This window comes from Callospermophilus lateralis, chromosome 4 (genome assembly GCF_048772815.1).
Source record: "Callospermophilus lateralis isolate mCalLat2 chromosome 4, mCalLat2.hap1, whole genome shotgun sequence".
Classification (NCBI taxonomy): domain Eukaryota; kingdom Metazoa; phylum Chordata; class Mammalia; order Rodentia; family Sciuridae; genus Callospermophilus; species Callospermophilus lateralis.
The window spans coordinates 19894350-19908245 of NC_135308.1; the positions used below are offsets into that span (position 1 = coordinate 19894350).

Sequence of the window (13896 nt, forward strand, 5' to 3'; positions counted from 1 at the left end):
TAAAAACAATATTTCAAAACTCCAAGAACATATAATATTGTAATAAACCTCAGTGTAGGAATCTATTCTGCCTTTGCACAAAGCTAGCAAATAATTTAAAGCAACTAAATTCCAATTATGCTTTAATATTAGGTAATTTGGATTGAGTTAATTCGAAGTCCATTTACTCCAGTTCCCCTGAGTTTAAAATGAGTGAGATTTACCATGTCCAGGGTTTGTTTGGGATTTGGGGGGTAATTGAAGTTAATGGTTCACAAGCTCCATTGAGTTCCAATTCAGACATAAAAGTGCATTCAAAATACAATGGGTCTCAGCTTACTTGTTCTTGTTCCCTTGCCTTCTCACAGATTTAATTACCTTTTAAAAATTCTTCTTAGGCATTCATTTAAGATTTATATTCTTAAAAGTAGAATGTGGATGTCTTATTTTAATAAAAGAGACTTTCTTAGTCTTCACTATTGTATAAATATCATGGACATGGTAGAGACAAAGCTACTTACTCAAGCCATCTAAATAGTTATTTTAAAAAGTGAAATTATGAAGCAATTCAATTTTATCATAACATTCAAAGTATTCCTTTGCACAATACCTTGGTCACATACTTCAAGATTCTTTAAAAATACATACTATACATACTGAATTCAAATTATGATTAAAGTTAACAATTCTCACAACAATTAAAAGCACTTTCTGTTTTTGGTCAGACAAAATTTTCCAAATTAAAAAGCCAGATTATTTATCTGACTCTTTAGAACACTACTAGGGCAATATAAATGTGCTTTTTAAATTCTTAGAATACAAACATGAATGCAGATGGTGCTTTTATCACTTGAGAAGATAATAGGTTTTATTGTTTTCTCTGTGTAGTGATGCTTTGCAATATTAGCTGAGTATCTCAATAATACTCAGCAACTTATTTGCTATAAGTCTTGTTCACTAATACAATCATTTAGAAAACTATCTGTTTTTAGTATTTAAACACACACATATGCTACATGCAGTATTTATTTCATTTTAGAAGAATCTAGCTTATATTGATGGAATGAAGGTAGTTAAATAAAATGAACAATGAAGTGCAGGAGGAAACTAAACTCTGGACATTCATATTATATTGGTATGTTCATTTCTATGTTTATTTGAAAGATGAGCTGCTGAGGAGTTAATACATTGCTCAGGGTCACAAAGCATTTAAACCATATTCTGTCTTGGTTCACAGACAGTTCTCTTAACCATAAAAGCAGATTATGACCTTTGCAAGGGGTATTAATAATGAATGTGTGCCATTCAACATCCTTATGACCTGAAAAACAATAGATATGCTTTTCATTTCTTTATTAGATTACTTTTTTGTAAAGTGTGAAATAATCATCATTAAGTATAAATTTTCAATGTTCCTTTTGATGCATTGAAAAGACCTTGTATTTCGCCATATTTATATTTAAAGTATTATGGTTCTGGATAATACCTAGTACACAGCTTCTTTCCTGGGAGTTTCTGTCAATAGGGAATGTGTGTGCTCAAGAAAACAGAAGGTAAAAACATTCTATTTGTAGTAAATTACCATTGTGGTACCATAAAGAGATGGATGTAAATAAGGATTTAGATAACTAAATGATCTTAGACTGATAATCTTACAAAATTATAACCTACAAAAGTTCATCATTTTAATAAATAGGTTTATTCACATTGAAAGTATTATTTAATAGTTCTAATAATGTTTTAAGTGTCATAAAATAATTTGTCAAAAATCATATATTTTATTGTAACTACATTTATTAGAAAGTAACTATGTAAACCAGGGTCATACTATACTTCACAACAAAATTGAAGGATTTTTTTAATGTTAAAATCCATTATTGGGGGATTTTTAAAGTGCATTATTAGTTTTATTGTCACAGATTCTTTAGAAAACAATCAGGAATAGAGATCAAGAGTCATTAACATGATTATCCTGTTTGTCTCAAAAATCCCATTCTTTTGGGAGACTCTCATAAATATCCCCACATCAAGAAAGATTTAAATATAATGAGATAATGATAGAAATTTGGACAAAATAGTGTGACAATTAAAAAAATAGCAAGTTAAAGCAAATAGACTCTTGTACCATAAATATAGTTTAATGACTTCACGGTGCAAAAAGTTGTAGATGATAAAATATTAATAGAAATCTAGGTATAAAACTACGCACTGTGCTTATAACTAATCATGTGACTGGATACAAACCTGAAAGTTAATCATTTAAAAACACTAAAATACTTCTGCTAAAGTGGGAAGACAGTGCCTTATAATAAACTCCAATTTATCTCAGAGCATTTCTCTGATTTAAATATAAAGTAACTTTGAAGAAAAATCCTTAAATAATATTTCTAAATATCTGTTTCTTAAAAAATATTTCTAGATTTGCAAAACATTGCCTGATGGACTTTGATCTTTTCTAAGTGAAGAAAATTTTAAGTTTTTATATTTATTGTTATTCAATATTAATATAAGAAAAAATCAATAGAAGTGAATCAGAACAAGTTAATTTGTAATTATCTTTTTACAGACAATAAAATAAGAATCTAAAGATATTTTATGAAAACTTAGTCTTAAATAGTAACATTTATAGCCAGTGTTTTAAAATTTCAAAAGTAGTTATGGCTTTACATAATCTTAACAAGGGTTATAACATAACGTGTTCAATTATTTTCTTCTTATTCTTTTCCTAACAACAATTACAAAGGAATTCAATAACAATAAAAAAAAAACAGTATTTGGTGATAAGTTATCCCACAGTATTTGGAAAGGAAAGCAATTTGAAAATAAATTTAAACTTCCTTGAAGTCATAGATAACAAAAGAGGGGAAAGAGCTATATTTAAATTTTAATGTATGCAATGAAATAAAGTACTTATAGTGCTGTTTCTAACATACCATTGTCTAATAAAATAACCATGTAGATTGTATCTATTTTTACACATAACCCCAGATTTTTAAATAAGTATTTTTTAGATTTAAGAAATGGAATCAAAGGGATGTTTCCAAGAACTTATTAGCAGAATAATTAACATCAATGATTTCTGTCACTTCCATGTTCATGAAACTAAGAAACCCTTATATATCAATTCTAATTAAGCTTCATAAATTAGTTATGAAAATGTCATAGCTTGAAATGTGGGAAGTTAATGGATTTTATAGCAGAAAAGCTTTTAACCTGCTTTACAAAAATCAAAGTGTGTTGCACTGTAATGATTCCAGAATATATTTTCAGAACAAATGAAGGAACTGATATTTAAGAAGATAAAGAAATTAGGAATATCAAAATAAGGCTATTAGGATATTAACTAGAATTATAAGTCTATTCATTTTTTTAGATAATTCAGAATATAGTAACATGGGCATTTTCTAGAAGATATCTAATCCAAGAATTGCTAAAGGAGATTTGTTATTAGATTAATAATAATGATTTATTTTATATGCTGATAAAATAAAACTCAGTTTTACGTGATATCGTTTTTGAACACAGGGGTATAAGCCTGCATATGTATACACAATACAGTTTATCTAGTGTAAGTGATAAGGCAAAGTTAGCTATATACCTCTCAGAACAAAGTTATTTTTCTTAGAATAGGTTAAGCCCAAAGAAGTATTAGTAGAAATTTATGCATGCAAAACAGCAACATTTGGAGAACTTGACGGGATTTTTTAAAATTCTCTATAACTTTCACAATTTGGAAATAACTTTAGGCAGTGGGCACTGAGCATGGGGTGCACCTTTGTTAGGCAACCCTGTACAATGAAAAGACTCAGTAATGACTTCTATGATAATCAGAACACCGAATTTGAAAAAGAAGACTTTCAATAGCAATCTCCCTCAGGGATAATTTAATGGGAATGTGATCTAACTATTATTGATAGACCTAGTGACTTGCTTAGTGACAAAAATAGAATGAAATTGAAGTTTGCCTTCTCCCAGTTCATTTTGGTCTATAAAAATGCAGAGTAAGATAAAATAATTTTATTTCAATATTTCCAATTATAAATTCAAGTGATTTTGACTAACACACTCATCTTCTCTCACACATACTTCTTCATAAACATTGTTTTCTTTACACAATTTTTCTCATGTGTTGGTTGTTGATATTTGTAGATAACATTCAATCTAATATCACCCTAACAAATGTATAAATATTGGTGTGGTTAATTATCAATAATAATGTAACTACAATATTCCTACACAGTTTTGAATCCTGCTTCCAAGTTTTCAATATTAGTAAGACTTAATATTTGCGTATTTATGGAAAGAGCAATAGTCAGTGTTGTAGCTCTCAGAGTTTATCTTTGCTCTCTAAAGGTGATAATTTATTGAACAGTTTTATGTTGTGTGTGCTGTGTTTGTGTGTGTGCATGAGTACTACATGTATCTCTTAATTTCAGTTCTGAGAACTTGGTTTGAGAATATTTGCTTTCCTATATGTTGCTGTTCTGTTGCATGGAATGTTTACTTCTTTTTCCTACAGATAAGGAAGCTTTCTGCAAAGAGAAAATTTTTATTTTTGAATCTTGCAAGAACTTGTTACAGGTTGCCACTTCAGTTCCAACCAGTATGTATTATTCATAGACTGATGACCTCTGATAGTCTCAGAGGTATGCTACAGGCTCTGATGGGAAAATACCACCTCCCTTCTCCTAATAATAGAACTTTTCTTCATCTAACACAGAATGGAAAACAGACATGTCCATTCCCAAGACTGGGGCTCGTTTCCATCTACAGAAGAGAAATGTGTTGTTTTTTTTTTCTCTTCACAAAATATTTGTTTCTTCTACTAATAAAAGCTATTAATTTTTCTTCATTGTGTGTCTACTCTATGAAAATGCCAGAAAATTTCAAATGAATAATTGATTGAATTCTCAATTATTTAATTGATTATGCAGACATTTTAAGAAATGTTGAATACTCTGCATCCTCCTCCCTTTTCCTTTTTCTTGAATTCTTCATTCTGTGAAAAGTCTGTGAAGTTAGATCCTGAGAGGGAAAAAGGGACAACATTAGTCAATCATGCTTGTTAAGGTTTCTCCCCCATACCCTGCTAGTTTGATGGCCTTTCATAAGTAAGAAATACAGAACATATTGGTGGAATTCTTCTTTTATGATATTGTTGTTTCTCACAAAGAAAATCCAAAACTGGATTTACTTTAATTAGAATAGTTAATTAATTATCTCTATTAAAAAATCTTCAAACGACCCCAATGTATTCACTATTATCTAGACAAACTATTAAGTTAAAAAAATATGGGCTTTTTTTTTTTTGTCTGCATGATGTAAAACATCTGGCTCATTTTAAGTATTCCAATGATTTAATGAAATTTTCTCTTTTCATATGACCATTTGACACAAGGAGCTCAGTTTTAGATGCTACCTTTCTGGACATGATAACTTCCCTCTGCTGCTGTTAGTTACAATTTTGATTAGTCCAGTTTTGCATCTTGGCTAAAGCATAGATTAACCCATGAATATATTCTAGCAGCCTAATTGATGACTTTTAACTTTCATGGGACCTTGACTAAAATAAGAAACAAGCGATGTGGGAATGGAGGGAGGCAGGAAACACAGACAAACTGCAAAAGTAAAAAGTAACAGATACTTAGAAAATATGACTACATAAATAATAATATAATAATAATGCTTCATCTTCTAGTTCTTCAATTTTTCCTGTTTTTCTTCTCCTCCTCCTCTTTCTTCCAAATATTATTTGAAAAGTTATTTTTTTCAGTACAACAGAAATAAGAATAATTGGTTGAAAAAAACTATTAAAATATGATTGGTTTTACTTGAAATTCTTTCAGTTATCACTACTACAGCTCAGCTATGCCCTATGAGGTCCTGAAACTAATCACACTTGGAAAGATTAGCTAGTGAAATGATATTTCTACTAGAATGAAGTTTGATGTGTTGGAATTATTTTGACTATACCATGAGTGTGGATTTAAACACTCTGTAATAATACATGTGTTCTTTTAACATTTTGGTGCTTCCCATGCATGGCCATCCAGACAGGTACCAATGAAAGGAGGAATCAGGCAACTTCACCCCATAGGGTGAGTCCTTGAGCAGTCCATTTGTTTACCAGTCAATTACAAAAGGGAACAAATGTTCTCTAAGCTACTTTGCTTACAATGGTTAGGTTTTCATACCATTCTCAAAAGTCTAGTTGACTATAATACATTCTGAAGTTCATTCTATTGGGTCTTATTTTAAATACAACAAATAATCATTATATAAACATTTTCATAAGAAGTGTGTTTCTATTTCAGAGTAATTGTACCACCAGAAAAAAAAATTTTAAAGTCCTTTTTCATTTAATGAAGAAGATTTTTATCTATATTCACTCATGAGGAAGGCTTTTTCTAAAGCTTCTTATGATAAAATAATATATTTCAAAAATTTACTGCTGAACTATGTGAATTAGGAAATGCAAGCAAGTGACAAGATAGCAATAGTAAATATAATTTACCATCCATCCATTCTGTTTTTATCATTCATAATTCATAACCAATAATCTTCAGTGTTAGAGTTAAGGGAATGGGGTTTAAGGTATGATAAATTGATCTAAAATTAACTTTATGATGTTAATTCTCTATTAATTTATGCTTTCTTATGCAGTTTGGTGTTTGTTACTCTTTTAGAGATTAATTATCTTTATTTAATTTTTTGCTTAGTTCCCATAATAAGCATTAAAAGAATCATGAAAATGGCAAGGATAGGCAGATAAAACATAAATCACAAATTTACTGATTCTTACATATTCTTTAAAGACTGGAGAATACCTGAATGTATTTGAAATATTCTGCCAATGTATGAATATATCCTGTAACCTGTGTGTGCTTGTCATGGCAGTCAATCTTTAAAAGTGGAAAAAGTAGATGCATCTTTCAAAATTGCTAGCAGATTATGTAATAAAAATAAACAAAAAATATATAAAAGCCAAAATAGCAAACTGTTTGTCATGTGAACTCACTATTTCTAACCAGCAAAATCAGCTGACAGTGAAAAATTTGAATTCATCTCACCTCTGACATGACTGTACTGTGTCCTTTTTGTTCTCTGTGTGTGGGAGTGATGAACGTCTGAGTGATATGCCACCCTATATGTGTGTCAGGAGCAACCTGCCAGTTTGGCTTAAAGGGACATGCCAGCCATGGGATGACAGCTGAGTAACGTAGTGTGACAGCTGATGCCTGTCACTGAATCGACTGCCTGTTAATCTAGTTTGGCTTTCTCCCTGTAGTGAATATATTGACTATTTCCTAAAGCTCATATTTCCTATCTTAACCTTTACTTATAGCACACTAAAAGCCTTTTTAGAGGATGACTTATTAATAAACTAGTCTGCCAGAGTAGATTTGTTTAAAATATAAATTAACTTTCATCTTTAAGATGGTCTAACGATGTCTTTTCTGTCTTGGAATGTTTTGAAATGTCCAGATTCATTAATGCCAAGCATATCTGCAAAGTTAATGAAGAAAAAAAATCAACTACAGTAGTTATACTGAGTGATTTTTTTTAATGCAATTATATACAAATCTTGGAAACTTGTTTAGCCTCTGTCTGTACACCATGGTTAATATAATGAAGGATTTGACCACTACATAAATGCTGTTTCTTGCCTTCATTAAAGCTACTAGTGATTTTAAATTCATTTCTAAAAATTCACAATCACTGTGTAGATTAATTGGGAAAAGATCTGTTGACTGTTTTTTCCCTACTCAAAAGTTTTACTCCAGTATAGAAGTGAAAGAATATTGTAAGTTGTTATCTTAGCACAAGTATTCTCAGAAACTCATTCCATGGTACAAGGCTCCTAGCTAAACAAGAAAAGGGTAAAACTAAGACACCTTAAATTTCTATTTTTTTTTCATGTTGAACACAGGGAAAGTTGTGACTTAGTTTACCCTTGGCCATTGCTCGCCTCAATAAGTGACTGTCTTTTAAGAGCATTTTTTTTAAAGCTACTTACTAACCTATGGGGTTTGTTTCCTTGCTAGACAAAGATGAATGTTCTAAGGATAATGGTGGGTGTCAGCAGGAATGCGTCAACACGGTGGGAAGCTACATGTGTCAGTGCCGTAACGGATTTGTGCTGCATGAGAATAAACATGATTGCAAGGAAGGTATGGAAAGAAATGTCCTTTTCCTGACAACATCTCAAATTTTATGTGATTTGAAAAAAGTTCTGCTTCTAAGGAGAGTTAATCATATCAATGAGTTGAATAATCAGAGGTCAAAAATAAAAATCAAAAAAAAATTTGTGAAATGTTTATAGATCCCATATAATATAACTGGAAACCTCATATTACCAAAAGGTTTTACATGTCACATGTGAGCACCATTAGAGTATCTTTAATATGAGATACATAAGATGCTGTGAAGCCATTTGGTAGCCAAAAATCAACATGTTATCCTCAGGTCTTTATAGAATAGACCTTACAACACTATCCGTATATAAACTGAACTTCTGAAAAATGTTTTACATTTGGTGTTATAGCCCTCCCCCAAATTTCTCATACATGAGCTTCATGAGTGATGTGCCTTAAATATCAGACATATCAAGCTCAAATGTCTACCAAGGGAAAGACATTTGAAAATGGTACATGCCATTTAAAGTTTTAAGTCAGGATTTGGCCAGAAAATAAAAAGCAAGCACACTAGTAGCACAATACTAGCCTGCCAGATTTTGTTTCCAAAGTCTTAAAAAATTCCAAGATTTTTCAAAACAATAATTTTATTCCCCTCAGCTACTGTGAGTTATATGGAAACAGGAGATAATTATTCAGGTCTTATTTCTTCCTTTGAGAGTCTACTCTGGAATTTTCTACTTAAATTGGATTTATGCCTATTTCAAAAAAGAGAACTATTAAGGAAGTTTTGTTTTATATCCACTCATCATTCTGTGTATGTACATTGGAAGGACCTGACTAAAATCCCAGTTAGATAATGGACTTCTTGTATATACCTTAGAATTGTAAGTTGGCAAGTTTTCTTTCTTTCTTTTTTTTTTTCTTTTTTGAAGAAAATGGCATTGTACAGGATCATATGCAACTAGGAATTTTTTTTCTCTCTGCTTTCCTGTATGAGCACATTTGTAACTTGGTAGTATATGCTATTAAATCAACAGTCTGGACAACAGGCCCAGAATTTTTTTTTTTTCTTCAGAAATGGAAGGTAATTCAGAGAAAAACAAGAAGCAGCTTTTGCAGAATGTGCATGTAACCCATGTCTCAGAGATAACAAATATCTTCCTAATATTTCCAGTAGCTAATATTTCCAGAAGTAATTTTATAGAAAAATTCCATTTAGATAGAATGATGTCCAAGTACCTTTTAATAAAATTAATTTTTATTGTCAGGAAAAAGGTTGAATTTTCTTTTACCTTTGCTGTAGTATATGCACCTTATATTGTTTAGCAGTAAGCCTGTTTGCTCTGTTGCAGGCTATTGTAAATCAGGTAGACTCCATATTTCATGTGGCAAGGCAAAAACAGGGATGATGGAATTTAAAAAACCCTTTCCATAATGGGATCCAGAATTTTTCTTTCTTTCTTGTTATTTTTCTTTCCCACCCCCAGGGTTGGGATGGAACACAGGGCCTGCTCTTGCTACATAATCCTCATTTGTTTGCCAGAAGCTGAATGTCACCTGTATCTTCTTGATATTTCTCCACATTGCAAATCCAAATCTTCCTATGGAGAACTATTGTGGTTAAGATGAAGGTGTAGATTAAGGAATGCAATAATGGCAGCAGTGATAACATCAATTGCATGAATTTGTATTGAGCATGGACCCTTGTTGTGTGGCCCTGCAGTATGCTGGTATATTGTTTATATAGTAAATAATTTCCCCAAATAGGTTTCTTGCAAAATTTTAGAAAATAATTTATAGTTTACAATGGGATACACAATGTATAACAAATAATTCCAGCCTAAACCAGGATCTATAGGGTATAGCTTCATAAATTACAGTGAACACAGCCTGATGACATTGAATACTTTGAAACTTGATACTAAGTGTGGAATGGTCTCATATGAACGGATAGAAACATAAGAAATTTTGTGCTAATGGAATGAGGTATTCTTTCTAGTTAGTTTAAAAGCTGTCTCCGAGGCTAAGGAGCTATTTTTTTTTTATCCCTAGTGCTTCATTTTGCTTTAATGAAATTGAGTTTAATTTATTTTGGCAACTAAAACTGTGACTTAGGTATTTAAGTATTCACTTTACTAAGAGAGAGAGAAAATATAAATATATAATTTCTAAAATGCTTTAATGATATTAATTAGATGAAAGTGATGTTCTGTTAATGGGGAAATAAAAAAAAGATTTTTGTTTGTAGCAATGCACTACATATTTTGCAAAACCCAGTGTTGATATTCTTGATTGTCAATATATGTTGCTCTATTAAAGTCTGAGTTTATGGATCCAGCATTTTAAAATAGGAGTTCCTTTTATTTTAGGCATTTATCTGATTTGTGGCAAACACTTAATTTCCAGTGAGTCAGACAACAAACATTGCATGATTATGCTCAGCAACTTATTTGCCAAAGCAGATGAATATGATAACAGAGACCAGAGTGATGATTAGTTAGTATTCAGAAAGATCTTTCAACAGAGCAGTGGGCAAATAGGCTGCTTGTTTTCTGGCCCAATCCTGGGCTAGATTCCACACGAACTGATATTATCATTATTGGCACAGCTGAGTGTGAACAGAAGATCCACAGCCCAAGTGGCCTCATCACCAGTCCCAACTGGCCAGACAAGTATCCAAGCAGGAAGGAGTGCACATGGGAAATCAGCTCCACCCCCGGCCACCGGATCAAATTGGTAAGTGAGCCCATTTTCTTTCTACTGAGTTGGAGACACATGTCTTTTGCAGCTAGCACGTGGTGGTGGTGGTGGTGGGGTTGTTTATTCATTTGAATTGAATCAATAGATAGCTGGAAAAGATTTTTCTTCTCATGCTTACTTACACTAACCAATTCTTGATTTCCTAGATCAAGTTGACAGCTACGTTGTTCTCCTCTGAGGATTCTTTTACTTTATACTTTAGAGGGCATTATCAAAGTAACTACAAACCATAAACTTTATTACCTAATGTTACTGGTAATGATGTTTCCAAAGGGGAGAATAAATGAAGGAACCAAAAAAAAAAAAAAAAAGAAAGAAAGAAAGAAAAGGAAATTCATTAAAAAAAGAGAATAATCATTTACTTAAACACAAGTTATACAACTTAATATATTCTACTAGTTATGTCAATTCTATATGCTTCCTATACAAAAAAAGTATGTTTTCTTACAATAGAATGGATATTATCTTATGGTGTGTAAAGTATCATTTTTGTATAATCTATTATCCTCTAATAAGATACTGATATTCCTATATTTTTCTCACATGTTATTCTATGTGAGTCATTTAAATATGAACACAAAATTTGTCTTCCCTTCTGCATTTTTTAAATGTTGCATTCTAATTTGGTTGTCTGATAGTAAATATTTCATTATAGATTACAGAATCTATAAATTATGCACTTTAAAGAAATAAAATGATGGAAATATAGAAAATTAAACGATTTTCTACAATATGCTATTTTTGGAAGCCAAAGAAAATTCTAGCTAGCAAGGATTAGGACATACTGTAGGAAGCACTATAGTAATGAACAAAAAATATTTTAGGAAAGAGGCTACCAATCCAAGGTAGTTCCCTGGACCATTTGAGCCATAAGGTTAATTTGTAATTTTCCTGTTTGGATCTTTCCATTCAGTGAATTTATTTCATTTCATTTTATTTTATTAGCCAATAAAAGAGGCTTTATTCAAATGTGGTATTATGATAAAATCAGAGACAGCAACAAAACATTCACATCCCTAGTATGGATTTCCATTCATCCATTTGCTGTATTTGTGACTGAAATGAACTAGTGTCTCTGTCTGAAAAATCACTCACAAATACAGCAAATGGAGGGAACTCCATTCCTCTCAGCTAAATGCTGAAATGATAGCGCTGTAGGAACTCCATTGCTTTCTAGTCCTGTCCAAGGTCCTGATTGAGAGGACAATTCTCTGAACCTTATGGGCTGAAATGTGGAGGCTGCATCTATTCAGCAATGCAGCCAGCTAATTCAGTTTGGAAATGGATTTTCCTGATCGCATGGATTTATGTAGATCATAATTTTGTCAGAGCATTCTGAAGAAGTTCCTCTTATGTTGTATAGAGAATATATACAGTATCACTTTTGGAAGATATTTCATTGAGTGTAGAATTCTAGGATCACTATTTTATTTTTCTTTTTGCACTTCAAACACCTTACTCCAATGGGATTTTCAGGCTTTCAATGTTTCTCATAATTTGTAAATTTTATCTTTATTCTGGGTAAAGAATAATTTTGTCTATGGATAACTTCAATTTTTTCTTTTTATTAGAAGTTTGAATATAATGTGTCTGTTTATAGTGTATTTGTAGATATGTGTCTGTTTAGTAATTTTCTAAAAGTCACCTTCTCAAAGTTCTCTACAATTTCCGCATTCTTGAAATTCAAAAGTTTTACACCATTCTTCTGCACCACTGTGTCTCTTCTTCCAGATTCAAAGTAAATGTTTGATATCTTCCAACAACACTTGCATATTGTATTAATTTTTGTCACTTGTTTTAAGTCTCGGTAATCCCAACTGATGTTTCTTCAAGTTCAGTGATTGTTTCTTCAGCTATCTTGAATCTCTATGAACTTTTTAAAAGCACTCTGTCTCTTTCTTATTCATCTTTCCAGTATTCCCATTTAATTCACTGTTATAGATTCCATCTGTGTGGGTCAATTTGGGCTACAGTAGACAGAGTGGCTTAAATGACAGAAACTTATTTTCTCACAGTTCTGGAGATCAGAAATTGCCTGTAGGATTGGTGGTTTTTTTTTGGGGGGGGGGGGCGCTTCTTTTTTCCTGTTCCCCTTTTCTCTTTATGCATGTGTAAGGATTTTAATTTTTCTTACTCTTCTTATGAGGACACCAGCTCTATAGGATTAAAGCTCTACTCCTTTAAATTAATTTAACCTAAATTACCTCCCTACAAGTCTTAGCTCTATGTATAGTCACAAATACAGTCAAGCCAAGAAATGAAGTGTTTTAGCAAAATGTTCTTTGTATGATTGGTGAACACTGGTTTAATTTCAGAGAAAAGATTATCTGCCACGGAGTTTTTCCCCTTGTTTTGATCTACCAGTTTCACAGTTGTAGGTCTTACATTTGTCTTTAATTCATTTTTATTTTGAGTTGCTTTTAGTATTTGGCATGAGAGAAGGGTCCCACTTTCATTCCCCTGCATGAGGATATCTGGTTTCCCCAACAACATTTATGGACGAGATCATAATTTCCCCATTTTGTGTTTGCAGCATCTGCATCAAAACTCAGTTTGCTGTAAATTAATGGGTTTATTTCTGAGCTCCCAATTCTGTTCCACTGATCCATGTGTCTGTTTTTGTGCCAATACCGTGCTATTCTGAACGCTACGGCTTTGGGGTGTGTGTTGAAGCCAAGTAGTGCAATGTCTCCAACTTTGTTGTTCTTACTCCAATTGCTTTGGGTATTTGGGGTCTCTTCTGATTCCATACAATTTTTAGAATTGTTTTCTATAATTTGTGTGAAGAATGTTATTGGTATTTGATAGAATTTTTTGAATATGTAGATTGCTTTGGCTAACATGGATGTTTTAAAAATATTAACTTTCATTCCATGAACATGGGATATCTTTTCATTTATTGATATCTTCTTCAATTTCTTTCAGCAGTGTTTTATAATTTTCAGTATAGACATCTTTCACCTTCTTGGTTAAATTTATTCCCAACTGTTGTATTTGTGGCTATTGTAAATAAGATAGT

The 13896-nt window shown here is 31.7% G+C and overlaps 1 protein-coding gene across 1 annotated transcript in view; it reads left to right on the plus strand.

The window, feature by feature from the left end:
* Tll1 (tolloid like 1) overlaps window positions 1-13896 on the plus strand; it is a 192398-nt gene that overhangs the window by 162281 nt on the left and 16221 nt on the right. The window contains exons 17-18 of the mRNA XM_076852346.1: window positions 8025-8150; window positions 10726-10853. Coding sequence (XP_076708461.1) covers window positions 8025-8150; window positions 10726-10853 — 254 coding nt within the window. The remainder of the gene's footprint in view (window positions 1-8024; window positions 8151-10725; window positions 10854-13896) is intronic.